General features: G+C 34.9%; 3 protein-coding genes across 9 annotated transcripts in view; 2 read left to right on the top strand and 1 right to left on the bottom strand.

The window, feature by feature from the left end:
• The window catches only part of LOC106879483 (uncharacterized), a 51601-nt gene extending 37231 nt beyond the window's left edge, over positions 1-14370 (top strand). For all 3 annotated transcript variants that reach the window (XM_052970341.1, XM_014929075.2, XM_014929074.2), the window contains exons 10-13: positions 649-759; positions 2023-2181; positions 3538-3633; positions 4757-14370. In XM_052970341.1, coding sequence (XP_052826301.1) covers positions 649-759; positions 2023-2181; positions 3538-3633; positions 4757-4882 — 492 coding nt within the window. In that variant the 3' untranslated portion in view covers positions 4883-14370. The remainder of the gene's footprint in view (positions 1-648; positions 760-2022; positions 2182-3537; positions 3634-4756) is intronic.
• The window catches only part of LOC106879484 (tRNA N6-adenosine threonylcarbamoyltransferase, mitochondrial), a 106065-nt gene extending 87568 nt beyond the window's left edge, over positions 1-18497 (bottom strand). The window contains exon 1 of one of the 2 annotated variants that reach the window (XM_014929078.2): positions 18223-18497. The gene's annotated coding sequence lies outside the window, so the exon portion shown is untranslated. Of the gene's footprint in view, positions 1-16354; positions 16370-18222 lie in introns of those variants that run through there. The other variant, XM_052970343.1, reaches the window with a different exon arrangement.
• Positions 15281-19560, top strand: part of LOC106879487 (uncharacterized) — a 28455-nt gene continuing 24175 nt past the window's right edge. For 2 of the 4 annotated variants that reach the window (XM_014929091.2, XM_014929088.2), the window contains exon 1: positions 18567-18826. The gene's annotated coding sequence lies outside the window, so the exon portion shown is untranslated. Of the gene's footprint in view, positions 16024-18566; positions 18827-19560 lie in introns of those variants that run through there. The other 2 variants (XM_014929090.2, XM_014929089.2) reach the window with 2 other exon arrangements.

Genomic DNA, 19560 nt, shown 5'->3' with positions numbered 1-19560 from the left:
TTCAGCCTATTTCTGGTTGAGACTGACCACTTAACTTGTGACCTCGTCTTATCCACAAACACACCTACAGACAGAATTTCTCACATATGTAGTAGATACACACGTATGTATGAATGCATATATATATATATATATATTCTCCGTGTGTATATAGAAATGGATTAATATACATGTATATATATATATATTAGCTCCTTTTCTTTTAATGATGCAAATGTTTGCTGCTGTTTTGTATGCTGCCTAAGCTTTGTGTTTCCTGGAACCAACCCAGGACGACTACTCTATTGATCACTGCCATTTAACTGTCTTCCCATACCCAGAAAAAAAACAACTGCTTTTCTATAATGTCCATCAATTCTAGGAAATTCTTTATTCTTGAGTTCTATCTCCACTTCTCATTCAGTGTTACTCAAGTTTCGCCAGGCATTTGTTTACCTTCTCTCAAAATAAAGACAGCTTCAATAAATCAAGAATTTATCTTGTACAGCACTTAATATATGTCTCTTTGGGTTTGTTGTCCAAATTCAGGCCACTGACCACTCAGAATCATTTCTCTTAATTCATTTTTGTGATGTACGGATGTAGGTTAAATACTATTGTTGTATTAATTATAACAGATAATTTTACTAATGATTTTCATTCGTTTAGGATTCTGAGCTAAATTACCAAGACCATATCCTCCTGTTTGACAAAGTTGTTAGAAGTGAACATGATATTGAGTATGTCTTTGATTATTTGGACACTAATCAGAACAATGAGGTAAGCTTTGATTAATCACATCACAAATAAAGATGACACTATTTTGCTCACACTCACACACGCACACAGAGGGTGTCTCAAAAATGCATACTTACTTTAACAGTCGATAACGAAGTTTTCATTTCTTTCTAGATTTTTACCCTTTGAAAATAATCCTTTCTACAAAAGGTACAATGCTGGGGGAGGGGACTAGTCGATTACATCGACCCCGGTACTTGACTGAGGAGATGACAAAGGAACAAGATAATCAGTGCTGCAAAAATTGATATCCCAAAACCACTTGGTATGCTTATACATGCAGGGCCTTACCCCTACCTCTCTCTCTGCCTCATCAAGCATTTCCCATGATTCTCATCCCCTAATTCCTATCACTCCCTGTGGTACCACTTGGCTGCTGTAATCAGCTGAAAGCAGACTCAGCACAGATTACATCCCCTCCCTTCTGGTGGTGATGTCCCTCACTCCCCTCGGAGCCACTCCCATTCCTGATAAGCATCCCTGCCCACACTATTTCTACCAATCACCCACTTTCTGTGCCTTCAGCCATGGCTCTCTCTCTCTCTCTCTCTCTCTCTCTCTCTCATTATTCTCAATGCCTTCTCCCATCTATCATCATAGTCTCTTATAATATGTGTGTGTGTGTGTGTGTGTGTGTACACGCATGTACATACATGTATGTGTGCATGTGTGTATACACACAGATATATGTAATGAGTATATGTGTATGCCTGCATGTGTGTATAAATATATACACACACGTGTATGTTTATATAGGAATAAGTGTGTGTGTGTGATTCACCCTGAATGATATTGATATAGAATGCATCAAACTGTCTACAAGCAGCCCTAATCTTAAAGTAACTGTAATGACAATAAGTCCTGGGGTCAATTTGTTCAACTAAAAAACCCTTGAAGGTGGTGCTCCAGCATGGCCACAGTCAAATGACTGAAACAAGTAAAAGAATATGTGTGTGTATATATATATGTGTGTGTGTGTGTGTGTGTGTATACATGTATATACATATATATATGTGAGTGCATGCATAAATCTTTACCCACACATGTATTTCTGAGTGTCTTTAAATTACAGATCTTAATTGCTCACATATTCAAACTCATTGTATAAGAATTGGCTTATTTTGATTCAGAAAGCAAAAATCCTCTTAGTTCCATTGCTTTTGCCATCACAGCCGAGGTCTCGGTGCCGTGTCATTTTCACATTAATCCACTGATTCTGGTCATTGTATTCTTTTCTTATTGTAGATCGAGTATCAAGAATTGGTTAACTTTCTTGAAACAAAAGGAATTAATGTTCAGTCTCGCTTTCTTGGATACTTTGGCAGACCAGTCTATGACCTACAATCTTACCTTTCAGCATTAACGGAGACCATGTTGACGAATACTAAACGAGCGTTCGTACAGGTATTGATATTAGTTTTATATATGTTATATTTTATTATTAATATTGTTTCCATAATCATTTGTGACCACTTTTGCTGCTGCCAAGGGGCATAACTTTCTAAAAAGTTTCTTCTCTCAACTCCCATGATTTTTTCTTTTTCTTTCATTCTAACTTTTCTCAACTGTCACACTTCTCCGCCTCCAGCAACAAAGAACCATCACCATGACCTTCCCACGAACCCTTCTTCCAGGGACCAGGATTAGGTTTCCCTGAACTCTAATCTACAAAGCCAATTGGTAAAAATCTGCTGAAATGGACCTAATACTGTAACTCATTTTTGCTGAGTTGACGGGAGCAATGTGAAATAAAGTGTCTTGCTCAAGGATAATGTGCTGCTGGGAATTGTACCTACGACCTTACAACTGTGAGCTGAAAACCCTAACCACTGAGCCACATGCCTTCACATATAAGTGTATAAACTAATTCACCATTAGGTAGTATATATAATATATACTAAAAGACACACAGCCTGGAAGTCAGTATTTTCCATAGTAAACGGTAATCATGTAAAAATGCAAGTAGATGTAAAACCATGCACAAATAAGCAGGAATCAGGTGCATGGCATTGACAAGTCTCCAGAAATGGTGAAATGCATCTGTCTTTCTCATGAATCACTGCAGCAATGATGTTTGTTTGCTGCAATATATAATGTTTTTTTTTATCAAAAGCCGACAAAGAGATTTTATCGAATGGTGTGTCTACATTGAGTATGATACCCAGATAGCAATATATTTCAATATATGCAACACTAAAGATATTGAAGTGTCAGAAACTGTACAGCAAGAGAACAAATGCCTGATTATATTTAATCTCATCATCATCATCATCGTTTAATGTCTACCTTCCGTGCTGGCATGGGTTAGATGGTTTGATAGTCGCTGGCAAGCCAGAGAACTGCACCAGACTCCACTGTCTGCTTTGGCACAGTTCCTCTGGCTGGATGCCCTTCCATTTTACAAAATGTGTGCTATTTATGTGGCACTGGCTCAGGTGCTCTTTACATGACACCAGTATTGACAGGGTCGCACGAAACCCCTTCAACTAGGAGAGCAAAAGTAGTACTGAGAGGGAGTGGCTTTGTGCTGGCTGAGAGATTAAAGGTACATGAGGGACAGATACAAGTGTAAAGGTCAACAATTGCAAGTGTCGATTCTACCCATTCACCTTCCTGGAGTTGATTAAAAAATATCAGTTATATATACAAGGTCACTTCTGCTACCTATGTCCTTCAAATGGTCATCTACCAATGTAATTATTCATTAATATGTGTACTACTACTACATCTCATTGTTATATTTTTTTGGTACTATTGTAGGAACGAGATAAACACCGTACGGTTGGTATAAACACAGGTTATATTGACACCAGAGACTTCTGTTTGGAAGACGAAGACAAACAGTTCCTGATTAGGGTAACAGAACTTTTATATTTTGTCTCAGTTCTTTCGTTCTTTCACCTTTCCTCATCTTCTCACAACTTACAAACATAAAAAAAAGAAAGGGTCAGAAAATGTAAAATTGAGAAACTTTGACGCTTTATGATAAAGCTAGTTTTGCTTTATTCTGAAGCATGTACAATCAAAAATCCTATTCCCAAAACACACCCAGAAATTTAGTCATGGGATAAAAGGCTATGATATTTATGTGTCTTCCTACCTTTACCTGCATGAGAATAAAAGAAAGTGATATGATTAATAGTGGGGGGTGGGGGTACCCTGGAGTCTCTTCAGCAAATAAACTAATAGTTAAATCAGTGCTTACACACTTAATGCAGTGAATCAATTCATTTATCTTACATGCATAACAATACAAAATATCAACCTAATTGTGGTCAAGAAAGGCTAAGGGGATCATTGCAATACTTAGATTAATAAAAGTTAATTAAAAACAGAAGTGAACATGGTGTAGAGAGCATGGGTAGACAACTGTGGACATGTTCTGATTTTATTAAACACCATCAGTGAAATGTAAGTTTAATGGTAGAGCTACCTTTAAGATGGCTCGTTATATGACGTGTGTCAACAGCAACTCCATAAACACAGTTGTGTGGTTCAGAAGTTTGCCCCAAGATACCATTGTTTCGGGATCATTCTGTGTGGCACATTGGGCCAAGTGTCCCTTGAGTCAGCCAATGGCCTGTAAGTGGAATTTGGTGGACAGAAGCTTTGTAGGAAAGCCTACCAGAAGGACTGTTGCTGTTTTTGAATAATAGAGTTAATCCACCCCCAATTTAACACAACCGCCTTATACTTGGATGCCTTTAGCAAGCTACATCTGTTGTAAATATTCAGATCGGATATCACAGATGTAAGCAGTATATTTAATGCAGTGTATAGTTGTGCGTATAATATCTACATAACCACAGATATATAGACAGTGTATTTAATGTGGTGTATATTTGTGCTTTAAGTGTGCCAATGCCTGCATAATGTGTGTGTGTGTGTGTGTGTGTGTGTGTGTATGCTTCTGTTCATCTGTATCGATTTTTTTTACATCTTTGAAGAATCTAATATTGGTTTATTTTGTGTCTTGCAGCAAGGATGGAACAGTACTGTGGCCTTCTTCCGAGAATACCTCAACACACATCGTGGTGTCTTGAAAAAACGTCGACATCATTCAATTTGCCAAGTAATTCCACTTGCCAGTCCAGACCTTTTATAGCAGCAAACATCAAAGACTTTACTATTTTTATGGGAATTTTTCATCTTACATTATTTCTTTCTCCCACCATCCGGATATAATTTTAAGGGAATTTTTTTTTCTCAAATTCATACATTGTATCGTAGTTTCATTTAAAATATTTAAACTTTGTTCACCCTCTTCAAATTTGGCACATTCATATTTATAATCTTTCCATTGCTGTCAACCAAACAATTTATTCTAGTATTAACCACAACATGGTGATGGCCAATGTTTGGAATGTACTTTTGTCACAGTGGCTAATGTCAGATAATGCTACATTCGTTACAATAATTATAATTTTTCCAGATTTCATGGTCAATGAATTCTAATTTTCAATATGAAAATATTTATTTAAGATGAAATAAAACAAATTTCTCACTAGTATACAATAATCCCTTGCCATATCGCAGTTTATTAATTTAAGCTTACGTCGATTCCTCCGTGGTGTTGTTTTGCATTCATAATAAAATAAATATACACAAATTATAAAAATAATTTTAAAACGTATACAGTACAGTACTGTTTCTACTTCACGGATTTTCACCTATTGCGGGGTGTTTTGGAACGTAACACCTGTGATAGTTGAGGGATTACTGTATTTGCAATAAATCCATACTATCAATAACGATAACTTTCACTTAATTACAGGTGTAACATTACCTGACACTACCAACAAAGACAAAAGTTATCTTCTTCCCAATATTTCTTGTCTTTTATGGTGGCAAATTGGCAGAATTGTTAGCACACTGAGCATAATGTTTAGTGGCATTTCAATCATCTTTACATTCTGAGTTCAAATTCTGACGAGGTTGACTTTGCCTTTTCAGGGTCGATAAAATAAGCACTAGTTGAACACTGGGGTCAATGTTATTGACTTACCCCCTCCCCTCCAAATTGCTGGCCTTGTGCAAATATTTGAAACCAGTATTATACTTGTTCTATGACAGGTTACATTCTAGTTAGTATATAGCAATCAAGGGTAATATACCTAACGAGATAAGAGTTATCGTCCTTTCAGGAATGGACAAACAGAGAGATAGAGACACACTGCCAATTACATTATCAGATGGTTTCTGTTATCCTTCTATTTTTCTTTCCTTTGGAATTTAATTTTTTTCAGTTTTAAATGGAGACATATTTAAAAATCATAATTCTATGAAAAGGCAAGCATTGGCATTCACAGAAAATATTCTGTCTTTATTTTAAAAAATAATTTCATATGTTACCAAGTTCTTCTACCAAGTTTTCCATAAGTAAGACTATTTGAACACTAGTATAATGTTTTATACTGACTTATTCACAGAGTCCCTCTGATATATCATAATTCACATAAATGCCATACGATGTCATCTGATACCACATCAAAATATACCAAAATCATGCTATCAACTTTTACACCACACACTGATGTATCACCTCATATACAATTACATGATATACTTTGCCAGATGCTACAGCATCTTGCTATACAACACACAATAACACCACAATGTATCACATTCGACATTATACAACACTGATATTATGTCAAATGATACAAAACCCTACCATATTACATTATTTGCAGGATTTCTCTTACAAATATTCTATTTAGACACCCTATGTTTATTTATTTATATTTTAATTACAGTGCAGCTGTTTTAAACTTTTAACATGCTTAACATCTTCAATCATGTGTGTGTGTGTGTGTGTGTGTGTGGCTAAGGAATTCACAAAGCTGCATTGTAGGGATAGATTATGAAGCCTAGTTCAAGGAGAGAAAGCTTTAACACATTTGGGAACATTGAATTTTAATATTTCGTTTCATAATTAAAACAAATTCGGCTTTGAATTAATTCCTCTAAAACAATAATTTAATAATTTCCTATTTGCAGTCAACAAAGCAATTTAACCGATCACAGAACTGGAATAGATGGAATGATGATCCTCAGCATAGAAATTAAAGAACTTTCAGAGTCTATATTACACCCACCCACTCCCACCTGAAACCATTAACAAGGAAGGAGTCAAATTTAACCATTAAACACGAACATCACCCAAGCTGCATCTTCCGTTTTTCAATTTATTTTTAAAAAATGTTTCTACTTTAAAGTATCTAATTCCAGAGAATTCTTGCTATAATTCTGTCTCATTAAATAATAGAAAAATTAAAATACTGAGGCTCTAAAAGATTCTCTCATCCCTCTAACAAATATTGCCATCACTTGCTCTGCCAATAAGATGGCTATTACATGGTGCCTCACCTCCAAAAATTGCTAAAAGTAGCATCCAAATTTCCCTCAAAATCATATCCAGTCATCTTAATCAGATGGTAAGGTCATTCTTGGATTGTTTTTGATCCTGTGTCTCTTCAGTCATGGCTGATCTTAGCTTAACCCTTTCGTTACCAACCCGGCTGAAACTGCCTCTGGCTATGACTACAAATGTCTTGTTTTCATAAGTTCTGAATTAAAATCTTCCACCAAACCTTAGTCACAATTCATGTTCCTAACACCAGCTGAATGATAACTAAGTTATTTTACTAAATTCTTTGTTATATTTAAAGTAATTGAAAGAAACACAGAGCATCTCAACAGAAATACAGTAACGAAAAGGTTCAATTCCAGCAGGTAGTTCCTAGCAAATCAAGTTTACAATTTGATTATGATTTTTAGTTGGAATAACTTCCAATGACACATTTCCATGATTGTATACCAAAGAACTGTTACCAGTTTTCCCTTCTTCTCTAAATCTGTTTTTGAATATAAATCAGGCAGAATTCTTAACAGCACTTTGTTTGTCTTTATATTCTAAGTCCAAATTCTGCTATGGTTGACTTTGCCTTTCATCCTTTTCAGGGTTGATAAAATAAGTACCAGTTAAACACTAGGGTCAGTTTAATCGACTTGACTCCTTTCCCAAATATTCTGGCCTTCTGCCAAAATTTGAAACCAATATTTCTGTTTCCAAAAGAATAAGCAATGTCATCATTAAAAAGTTGTATTTTGGTTATTGTTACATTCCTTGTTCCTTTCAAATCTCAGGTTTTATGCTAAGAAATAAATATGAAAGACACAGTGGACTTTGTCTGTTGTCTGTTTTCAAGTGCAATGAAGCACCAAAATCTCCCTGAACAAACAGACAATCATCTTTAAGTGAGAATTTACTTCAAACCTCCATATTAATAATGAAAAATTTTCAATAGTTTACAATACTCAATTCACAATAAGCCCAAACAAAATATCTAAATGAACAATTCTTTGCTTGGTTATCTCAAAGCTACAGATTTCATTAAAGACATTTAACCAAAGCTACTCATAAACAATATAAATTGCTACATCTTTTTTTTATATATTAATAATGGTGAAATTTTTATCAAATTTTTCTTAAAAATCTTTTGCACAATTTTCATCTTTGAAAAAGGAAATTAGATTGTTAAAAAATTGAGGTAACTTATTGACTGAAGTTTTTAAGATATATTTCTTAATGTTTGATTAATCAAACATCTTATAGCTATAAAATATATCAAATTTTGAATACTTAACTTCTAATTATATGTGTGTGTGTGTGTGTGTGTGTGTGCACATATATAGGCGTGTATGTGTGTGTGTATAAATAAACCCAAAAAGAAAACTCATACTCATCTTTATATATCTTGGAATTTTAAAATTATATTTTTGGTATCAAATTTTCCCTGTTCTCCCACGAAACTCTTTCATCTGATATCGTTAATATTTTCTCTATTCATTTGATTCTCTCGCTGTTGTTTCTTTTCTATCTTTTTGCCATGGAAATTCATTTGTATTTTGTTATTTGTTGTTTGTTGATTGTAATTTTCAAATACAAAAAAGAATATTGCAACAGGTAAAGAGCCAAACTCATCTTTCCAATTTTTTCTTTGTTGATCTACCACAAAATCAAAAATTGTGTACTGTAAACCGATAATCCATCGGAACTTATTTAACAAATTCACTTTTGATGGATCATAAAATCATGATTCATTAAAACAAAGGCTTTAAATTGAGAACAATTAAAAAAGAAAGTCAATAATATTCTCAAATCTAATCTAATAACATTTATATAACATTAATTAAAATACATAATTTAATTTTTTTTTCTTTCCTTTGCACTGTATTGGAAGTCTTAAGAAATCAAGATTACATAAAATGAAGGAGTTTGGATAACTGCTGGTTTATATCGCTATAAAAAGGCTTCCACACTATTTTTATTTATTTAAGATTTTCTGCTTCTTTTTATGAACTTTGTACAGGTTGTTGTCGACTTACAACCTATCCAACTTTACAATGATTGGGGCACCAGCTCCCGGCAGCAATAATAAATAGTCCAGTTGAAATCCAATGGGTTTAATTTCTTAGAAATTAACCTGTCTATGGATGATATCAGCTTCCTCTAGGTTTGGTTATCGATTGCCACTGTGTTAGATGACTATCCTGTCATGGAGACATCAAGGCAACCTTGTATTTGTTTATAAGACGACAGCTTGAGACTCCGAAACTTTTGACTAACACCAGTATAATAGTATAATACAGAAAGCTGTGTGTGACTTTTTACCTGAGAATGTACTTCAAGAATGTGAAAATATAAAACAAAACTATGTAGACTTATAGGTCGACTTACGACCAGTCATTCGGAACCAATCATGGTTGTAAGTCAACGATAACCTGTATACTGTTCTTTAAACATGGCATTTATTTTATATTATATATAATATCATTATGGTATATTCATATAATTATCTCATTATATATATATGTTCAAGTTTACCTCTTAATTATGTTCATTGCACCTAGTTTCAATACTGATGGTTACTACTTGTGTGTGTGTTAATCACAACATTTATTTTAGCATTACATCATTATATATTCCGGATCTGATCACTGAAACTGGGTGGGGATTAGCCCCAGAGACGAACAATTTACAACCAAGGCCTTAGGGTCAGCCTCTTTTAAAGGTAATATTTCCTATTTCTCTAAACAATTGTTGCAACAGATTTTCAGTTCAGAGCAGCCAATACAGAGTGGAAGTGATGAGACCGCTTGCAAAATACTGTCTCACACACACACACACACTAACCCACCAACACCACACAATGTCACTAAAATATACTAAATACTGTTAATTGCTATATAATTTTTTTTTTTTTATCTGTGATAGATTTTTAGTTGCTCTGTTTTTAACCCCAGGTTGGTCCTGGTTAAGTTGATCTGTGATTAAGCCTTTAGTATTCAGACTATTCTGCTGTATGTAATGCATATTCATTCATATTGTTTTGTACTGTCTCAGTGCTTAGAAATTTTGATGATGTGTCTATTTTTAAAATGACATTGTAGGGCAGGTGTGAGAGACTTGATGTGGTTGGTTTGAAAGTAAAACATGTAGAATGTTTAGGCTGGTTTAAATGCTAATTGATTAAGACATTCCAACCATGATATTTTCCTTAAATTAATTTAAAAAAAAAATATTTTTGTCATTGACATCTCGTCATTTTCTCTGGATTTTTTCTCAGATTTTTTGAATTATAAACATCTTGTATTCTGACTCTTTAAAATGATGGAGAATTGTATGAGGAGAAGATTTGTCTTCTATGGCAGTAGCAGCCCAAATAAACTTTAGATTCCGCAGAATTTCTTTGATGTAGATCAGGCTGTCATGAGATCAAAGTGAAAAACCATTCAGACTCAACTGTTGTAATGACTTAATAATTTGGGTTCAGTTCCTACTTAAACCAAAGACAATGCCTCCATGTGGTTGCTTGACCTAGAAATTATAACTAAATGTCTTTCAAGCCATACCCCATTGTCTTGAAAACAGAGGGACACACCAGATGTTACAGTCCTATATATGCAATCCTCAAGAAGAGGACAGATGGTCAGTATGTCTTTGGCCATAAGTATGCTCAGTCTACAACTGACCTGGGGCTACACAACAACAGCAGTGGCTTTAGCTGCTTACATAAGTGACTGGTCAGTTAACAAATCTGTAAATTTGACAAAGATACAGCATTGACACATTGCTAGGATACAAAGTATGAAGCTATTCGCTATGATCAAACTAAAAATCTCTATTGATCTCACCAAATTTACAAAAGAGAACCAACTAAAAATAGAAAAGCCATCAACTTGAGTCCAAGTTAAGTCTTGTTACACAACCACAATACAGACATCAGAGCCAGACAAAACGGTTCTTCATATCAAATTCTCCATCTCTCTACATTTTTCTCTTGTTCTTCCATGAGTCAAGAAAATAAGTGACTCTAACATATTAATTTCAAAGTAATTAATTATATTTAATATCAATTAATATAAATTCCACTATAATTAATTATATCAATCAACGTCAACAATTAGCCTTCTGTCTCAGTAAGAAACCGTTTACATTAAAGGTTCAGATGTGGAAATATACAAAGAGAAAGTCTGCAAGTAATCCCACCTGCGGCCCTGGGACATAGAAAACCATTGGTGTTATCTTGCATACATACACACTTAAGTTCAGACTAAAATAAAAGGTTTTAATAGAGCAATGCTTATAAACCCATTTATGCAAATTTATTCACAGACAATCTCATACATATAATTTCTCATATACAACAATCCATATATTGCCAGCAATATACAACCCACTGCATGTATACAGTCTGCTATCAATGTGTGGGTGTATACACACACACACACATACAAATTCTCGGGTGAGGCATGGCTGTGTGGTAAGAAGTTTACTTCCAAACTACATGGTTCCAGGTTCAGTCCTGCTGCCTGGCACCTTGGGCAAATGTCTTCTACTATAGCTTTGGGATGACCAAATGCTTGTGAGTGAATTTACAAGACAGAAACTGAAAGAAGCCTGTTGTATACATACTTGTCGCCATCACTGCTTGACAACCAGTGTTGGTGTGTTTACACCCATAACTTAGCAGTTGGGCAAAAGAGATGGATAGAATATCGGGCTTTTAAATATATAAGCAATGGGGCCAATTCGTTTGATTAAAATTCTACAAGGTGGTGCCCCAGCATGGCCATAGTCTAATGACTGAAACAAGTAAAAAAAGAAAAGAATACGCAGAATCATTCATTTTGTCAAAATGCCGTGCATTAGCCCTGAAATATGCCCAAGAGCAATAACCAACGCTTTGGTCCCAGAACAATTGTCATTTGTTTTGAATATTTTCAATGCTGGCTCCGTCTCTTCCATTTATAAGTTGTTCATTTTTAGCCTTTTTACTTGCTATAAGCGTTTCGAGTGAATTAAGCTACGAAATTCTTACATTCTCTTGATTTCCTGTAAGTTGAACTGCCTTGTGGTTCCAGCAGACAGAATGGAAAAATCGTTGCCCCAGAAGATGGCAAAGGGAATGCTCTGGAACAGCCTCTCTCTGACTCATGTGGACAGCCATCTCCACCCTAATAGCAGTAAACAGGGGTACATATAAAATCCTTTTTGCTCCCACTTGATCAGATCCTCTCCAACCACATTCCTTTAGGATTGTTCAAGGTTCAGCAGTCCAAGATATCAGCTTTTATTCACCACTTCTGCTCATGTATCTGTATACACATATTTATGAAGAGCAATGTATTTACATAACACTGAATGGGGCAGGCAGTTAATGTACCTGGAACAATATAACACCTTTTTCTCTATTATGGTTAGGAATTTACAATTAGTTAGATATTTACAATTCTCTGAACAAATAATTCCATTTTGTATCATGACATCTCAAGATAAGAATCCCAATTAAATCTATTTGAATTAATCAAATGTCACCAGTCTTTTCTATCTCTGTTTATTCACAGATTTTGTATACTTATAACGTAACCTAAAAATGAAACCATTTACAAATCTATAGCAAGAACTCACTGCCAGAATCTTAATAGGAAATGGTGATTCCTAAGAAAAATGCGACAATCATTTAGGTGAAGCTGCTATTATTTCTTCTGTGGGAGATAATTAAATTATATCAAATATTTAATTCATTTTGTCATTGTGAAATTAGTTGCATGGTTCATTGTAACCCTATCTCAATACTTTACAAACACATCTGTACAAGTGTCAGTAAGTCATTCAAATGCTTCATTTAAATAATTCTCTTTAAAGATTATCAACTCATTCTGAGGCCCTATTCCGAATTACAACTGGTCAAACTGATAAGAAATGTCAGGTGATTGCCGTGTTAAAGACAACAGTTTAAGGAAAGCCATCACCAACTCTGTGCAGCATCCATGGCTTCAAGTTTTAACTCTGCAATTGTTGAGTTTGCTTAAATCTAATGCTGTACTCTAGGGTAGATAAAAATAGACCCCTGTAATCAGTGGGAACACTGAAAATGAATGAGTGTTTTGTTAGCATGCAGTGATGAGATGAAGCAATTTGGGGAGACGAGGAACTCCTGTCAGTTTACTCATTCTATAAAATTTTGTAAATGTTAGAACTACAAGAGAACCAAGAGTTTTCTATGAGTTGGCATTAACCTTTGCTACTCTTCCCTCCCTGCCTTCCAGAAGCCTGTAAATCTATCTATTCTGTATAATGTATTCAGTTGTTTACGGAGGGAGACAATATCAATAAATGTGAATTCTCTGTATTTCATTTATCTGTGATATCTGCTGATAGTCACCAAAATATTCACTCAAAGCTGACAACATCAGCACTATTTAATGCCCGTTTTCCATGCTGGTATGGGTTGGACAGTTTGAATGAAAAACTGGTAAGCTGGAGAGCTGCACCAGGCTCCCCAATTGTTTAATTTGGCATAGTTTCTACAGCTAGATGCCCTTCCTAATGCCAACCACTCTAGAGAGTGGCACTTGGTGCTTTCTACATGGCACCAGCAGAGGTGTTTTTTAAACTAATTTAAATTCAGACCCGATACACTCACAATACCTCTGTTGGGACTTTAAGAAGTTTTATCAGAGAATTTGGGGTGGATAGTGGAATAAATTTGTTGTTAGTATTTATCAGTCATTCACTCACTTCTGTGATATAAATTATAAATCTATTTCTAGAAATTTCTTCAACTTTTCTTTCCATAACCTCTTCAGATTTTGTTAATAAAATATGGCTACTATATTAGATATACAGCTATATGATCCATACAGGTTTCTGTTTTATACACAAATGCCTACTTGCAAAAGCATAATTAAATGCATGTTTAAACATAGGCTTTTCTTTCTTTTTGTTTTCTTAGAAATTACAAATTGATTAAAATAAATGATTTTTTTTTCAAATCAAAAGAATGCAAAGAAAAAAAAACACACTTTTCAAAGAAAATTTTCCAATAAAAACTTGAACCAAAATAAAAATTGAATTCAATTTCCTATCCTTCATTTTGCACACACATACACACACACACACACACACTTATTCGTTTTTTGGCAGCTATTTTTTGATAATTTCTGAGATGTTTTTTTTCTCTAAATTTTTACATTTTGCATGGTGCCATGATTGTATTTCATACTAATAAAGGTTACATTTTATTCTATGGTTTTGAAAGTTTATTCAATAAAATTGATTTCTTTGATGAGACACAAGAATAATATTCTTGCGAGTAGAGACATAATTTGATCAACGTCCCTCTCTCGCTCCATAGTCTCCATCCTTTGGTCATTCCTGGTGTGGATAATCAACACAGGGAAAGTTCCTCTCCAAAGCACAAGGTTTCCTGTGGAAGACCAGCAGTTGCGCTTGCATACAAGTCTCTCCACACCACCAATGGTGTTCAAGAGAAAAGCCAGGGTGATGCAGTTCAGTGCCAGTCTCACTGCAAATGCTGACATCAGAAAGAACCAGAATCAATACAAGACATCCAACCCAATGTTCCAACAGTTCTACATATTCACTCCTCTGCAATTGCTTCTTATTTTGTTGACCCTTGAAAACATGAAAGGCTAAGTCAACACCAGCAAGATTTGAACTCAGATTGCAGATGATTAGAAATATCATGAGGTATTATTATATCTAATGGCATTGCCAGCTCACCCTCTTTACCTCTAGCAAAGGGGGAAAAATTATTCCAAGCAAACTGGTTGTAGCTTCCATCAGCTAGAATAATACAACAAAGTGTATGATTTTAGATAAGTTTGAAAGAGGAGGGCGGGGGCAGAGAGATCTGAGTGAATGCTTTTTTAAAAAAAAATCTTAACAACTAAAAGATTATTTTCCTCTTTCTCAGAAGAGACAGACCCTAAAACATCAGATTTAGGGAAGAGATTAAATTAGATATAATAATGGGCAGGAGAAGGTAATGTGTTGTGTCATGTTATTTTAGTTCAAATACCATGAAGACATGTTCTAAAGTAAAGTTAGGAAGTGCATATTGGTAATGCAATAAATGTTTACATTTTAAACTTAGTGAAACTAGCAGATATATATATATAACAGAGAAAAGAAAATGACAAAAAACGGGAAGAATTGGTTGGGAATGATCATAAAAGGAATTGTTAGAAAATCCATAAAACAATATCTGACTAAGATGGCAGACAAACTTCAAAGGTGGTGCTTCAGTATGGATGCAGTCCTATGGCTAAAATCATTAAAAGAATGTTGTGGGCTGCAATTTGCCTTTTGAAAAATTTCCAAGTTGCCAAAATGAAAACAAGAAATCCAAGAGGACAATACTTTGTAGATAGTTAGGTGAGTATGTAATGATCAGAAGAGTAGGGCCCAGGGTGAGTGTGGGTAAGGAATGGGGGTCGAACTTGAAATAGAGTGGACTGAGTTTTTTTTTTCTTGTGGCACATAAAAAGCAGGCAGTCCACTCTGCTGTGTGGTTGGTGTTAGGAATGGCATCGAAACATAAAAACCGTGCCAAAACAGACACAGAAGTAGAGTTTCTGCTTGGCCAGTTTCTGTCAAACTACCCAACCCATGAAAAGAGGGTGAATGATATTTGTTTACTATAATATCGTAAGACTGACAGATTTCAAATCTGTGCAAATAATTCAAACATTTTTGTTAACACATTTCAATAATATTAATAAAAGAAACCTGTTACAAATGAAGAAACAGGTGTGAATGAATGGCAAACAGGTTGTGTTTATAGTCGCAGCACACGAGGTATTTCCCTTTCCAACTATTTATAATTTATTGGATGTTTCTAAGTTTAGTTTACAGTTCAGAGACTAGAAACGGTAAGTAAGCAAGTTATTTTAAAATACTAACTAAATAAACAAAATTTATAATAATTTCTAACTTGGGTACAAAACCACAAGGTAACGTTGACTTCGAAAAAAAAAATTTAACTAAATAACTTAATCCAGGAAAATAAATGACAGGAACAGTTCAATAAATGAATATGTTTCTTCTCTTTCTTCATTGTTATATTTGAGAGATTAAATAAAACGTTGTTCATTTTCACCTGTACGTAAAAATATTGTATAAATTATCATTGTCAGGTAGTTAATTATATGATTTAAAATATTGTTGTAGTATTTATAGTAATTAAAAGAAGTATGTATTTACCTGGCCCAGACTAACTTTCTACCTGTGATTTTTATTTCCGTTTGCCAACTTACTACTATAAACTATTATATATTCCCGTTTTCCATTAATAATATTCAAACATTGTTTTGTAGCTCGATTTATGCATAAACTATTTTACACACAAAAGTTGTAATTACTACTGTTAGATAAATAAACTGTTTATTCAGTTTTGTGGCCTGACCGTAATTATAGTTTCAGAATTGTTCTTGATCTGAAACCGTGTGATAAAAATGAAACAACTACGTCGTAGAAGAATCAATATAAACCTTAAAGAGAAGAAGAAAGACATTAATAAATATATGTGGTTCCTGAAATAAATGTTAAATAATAATTCCGTTGTCCATTTACGACTTTTGTCAGTCACAGTTTAAGTTTGTGAAAAATAAAAGTCACATAACGATGAAATTATTATTTCACGGTAATGTTAGATCAATTCCTTTATCAAAACAGAAACTGTGAATTGTTCGATTAAGTACACAAACTCTAAACAAGTCACTGGTTGAATAAAAGAAGATAAAACATTGCTATGACATTGCTTCACTTCCTCATCAACTTGCACTATCACCACTACTTCCGTAGCCGAACAGAACAAAATCCTTAAAGTATCGGGTCCTTGTCAGTGAATCATTTGCAATATTTGACATTTGAGGCGTTTGGAGGGGCTGGGCCGCTAACAACGAAGTTCTTGTCATCGTTGGCAGCTCACCTTATCGAGGTATCAGTGGAGACTCGTGAGCGTGCTTAGCTGTTCTTGGTGTCCTAGCCTCGCCATCCACCTGTAGTTAATGCCGCCAGCGTGTTGGTTCCGCTGAACCTTGTGGTGTGCCACCAACTGAGGCACTTGGTGTTGAATTTTTTGAAATAGTGTTCTGGATGTGTTATAGTTTTTTAATGCATTTGCTTAGTTGATCGGTTGTGGTCTAACTACAGATGTGTACCCCCACCCGACTTTGTTGCCTCGCAACTTCCAGGAAAATGGATACTTTTTAACGAAATCTTCAACAAATACCTCTTAGATGCTATGGATCTAGAGTATATAAAGGAATTTTCCGAGAGGTGGGGAGAGGAGTTTCGGAAAATTTACACGATCCGAATTTTTTCTCTCATAACTTTCAGGAAAACGAGTATCTTGTAATGAAATTTAGTTAATATAAGAACTGACTCCCCTTAACGAAAAAAACCCCAAAAAACCCAGCCTGCTAGGTGTTAAAAATCGTGTAGAAAACGAATATGAAAAATAAAATTTGCGCAAACGAACGTGAGGTGGGGGAGAGGACTTTCGGAAAATTCACAAGATCCGATTTCCCCCTTATAACTTTCAGGAAAATGAATATATATTGATGAAATTTTATAGAGATGCCGCACAAATTACGATTATTAAGACATTTCGATTTAAAATTACGATTATAAAGACATAGGTACTGAGCCGGTGACTAAACTTGTAGTATTTTGTTATATTACTCCAATGAATGGATCTGTTACATCTCAAGCACAAATTAAAAAAAAAATTAACTACTTTAAAAGGAAAAAAAAAACCCCGACGTGTACGATAGATATGTAAAATACATTTTGTGTACTTCTTCCTCTGTTCATTCGGATAATTGTTGCACGCACGCACACACAAACAAACAAAAATTCTCTAGGCATTTAGCTGTTATTTTTAGCATATCGAGTTTCGTGGCGAGGGCTTCACATGCAAACGGACAAGACAGCTGTTCATTTTCACTTTTAGACAGCGGAATGAAGTGGCGAGAGGCCACTCCTGCGCCTAATTCTGTAAAAACTTTTTTTCTGTAAGGTATCAAAAAAATTAAATAAGGAGAAAATAAGAATATATTAACCCTTACCTTTATTTCACGTTGAGATCAACTGTAATTTTACAAACCATTTTTTTCATTTCAAGAGAAAACCAAACCCAAACAGTTTAATATGGGACAAGACGCTTTTATGACAGAGACTGTTGTTATACGATAGAAAGAGAGAGGGAAAAAATATTTCGGTTCCCTTTATGCTTCAATTAAAAATATTATTTTCTACATTTTAAATGACTAAAATTATTGCTTTATAGATACTTCTTTCGAAGTTCCACTTTTGTTATTGACGCATCTGGTGGTATTAAGTTAGACATGGCCTGGACCAATCTTTGGCTAAAACCTATCCAAGTTTCTCGCGCAGGCGAGCTAAGGTGCACGTGTTTTGCATAGCTCCCGCCAGTGGGAACTCAAAGAATGAAGTGGAACTCAATCCAGCTTTTCAACAGAAAAGCCTTTGAAACTCCTGATTTTGTAATCACAAGGCAATAATGTAGTCTCTATGAAGACTTACATAATATTATATGCCATAAAACAAATACAAATTGGCAGTGCCTGCAAGAACTTCAGGAATTGGTTCCAAACTCTATGATAGGTAGCATCTTATTGAGAACCTTCATGTTACCATCGTTACAGACCCGTGAGTACATAGTAAATTTTTTCCAGCCTTATATATACATATATATATATACACACACACACACATTGATCTTGCATTTCATACGTTCAAACATATTCCGTCTCCTACAAAAGTGATCCGAGAAGGAGACCAACATTCTCATAAACGCATGGTTCTGTCATTCTCAGACTGAAGACAGACGCTTCGTAACCGAATTACTTTGCCAAAGCAACATTCAAACTGTTCGATAACCGATCGGAGAAGCAGATGCAAAATAAATCCAAACATATATTCGTCCCTCGTTTAATTTTGAGATGCTTCGACGTGTATTTTCTCCATCTACCCTTCAACAACCAGAACAGAAACTGCCGCGGTCACTCCTGGCCCATTTAATGAGCCTTTAAATTCAACAATTAGCAGTCCTTCATATTCTTCGTTCCCTCCCCACAATTGACCCATCATCATCATTGCCACCTTTCTCTAACTGCAGCCACCACAACGACACAATCGACCACCATGGTCACTCCTCTAGCGCAAGCGTCTCTTTACGATTGTGCAATAACAGAACACATCGCTAGGATTTCAGAATTTGTATCGCCCCCGAATATGGTTCAGGTCTCGGTGGACATTGGAATTAGACACTGAGGGAAAATGGCTGTAACTTTTTTATTTTTTAATTTTGACGATTTTCGTCTTCGATAATGTGTTCTATATGTCACGGTCATGCGATTCCCCCCCCCAAAAAAAAATGTTGG

Source organism: Octopus bimaculoides, chromosome 9 (genome assembly GCF_001194135.2).
Source record: "Octopus bimaculoides isolate UCB-OBI-ISO-001 chromosome 9, ASM119413v2, whole genome shotgun sequence".
NCBI classification, from domain to species: domain Eukaryota; kingdom Metazoa; phylum Mollusca; class Cephalopoda; order Octopoda; family Octopodidae; genus Octopus; species Octopus bimaculoides.
The sequence above is the reverse complement of the archived record's forward strand: the minus strand, read 5'-3'. Positions and strand labels throughout refer to the sequence as shown.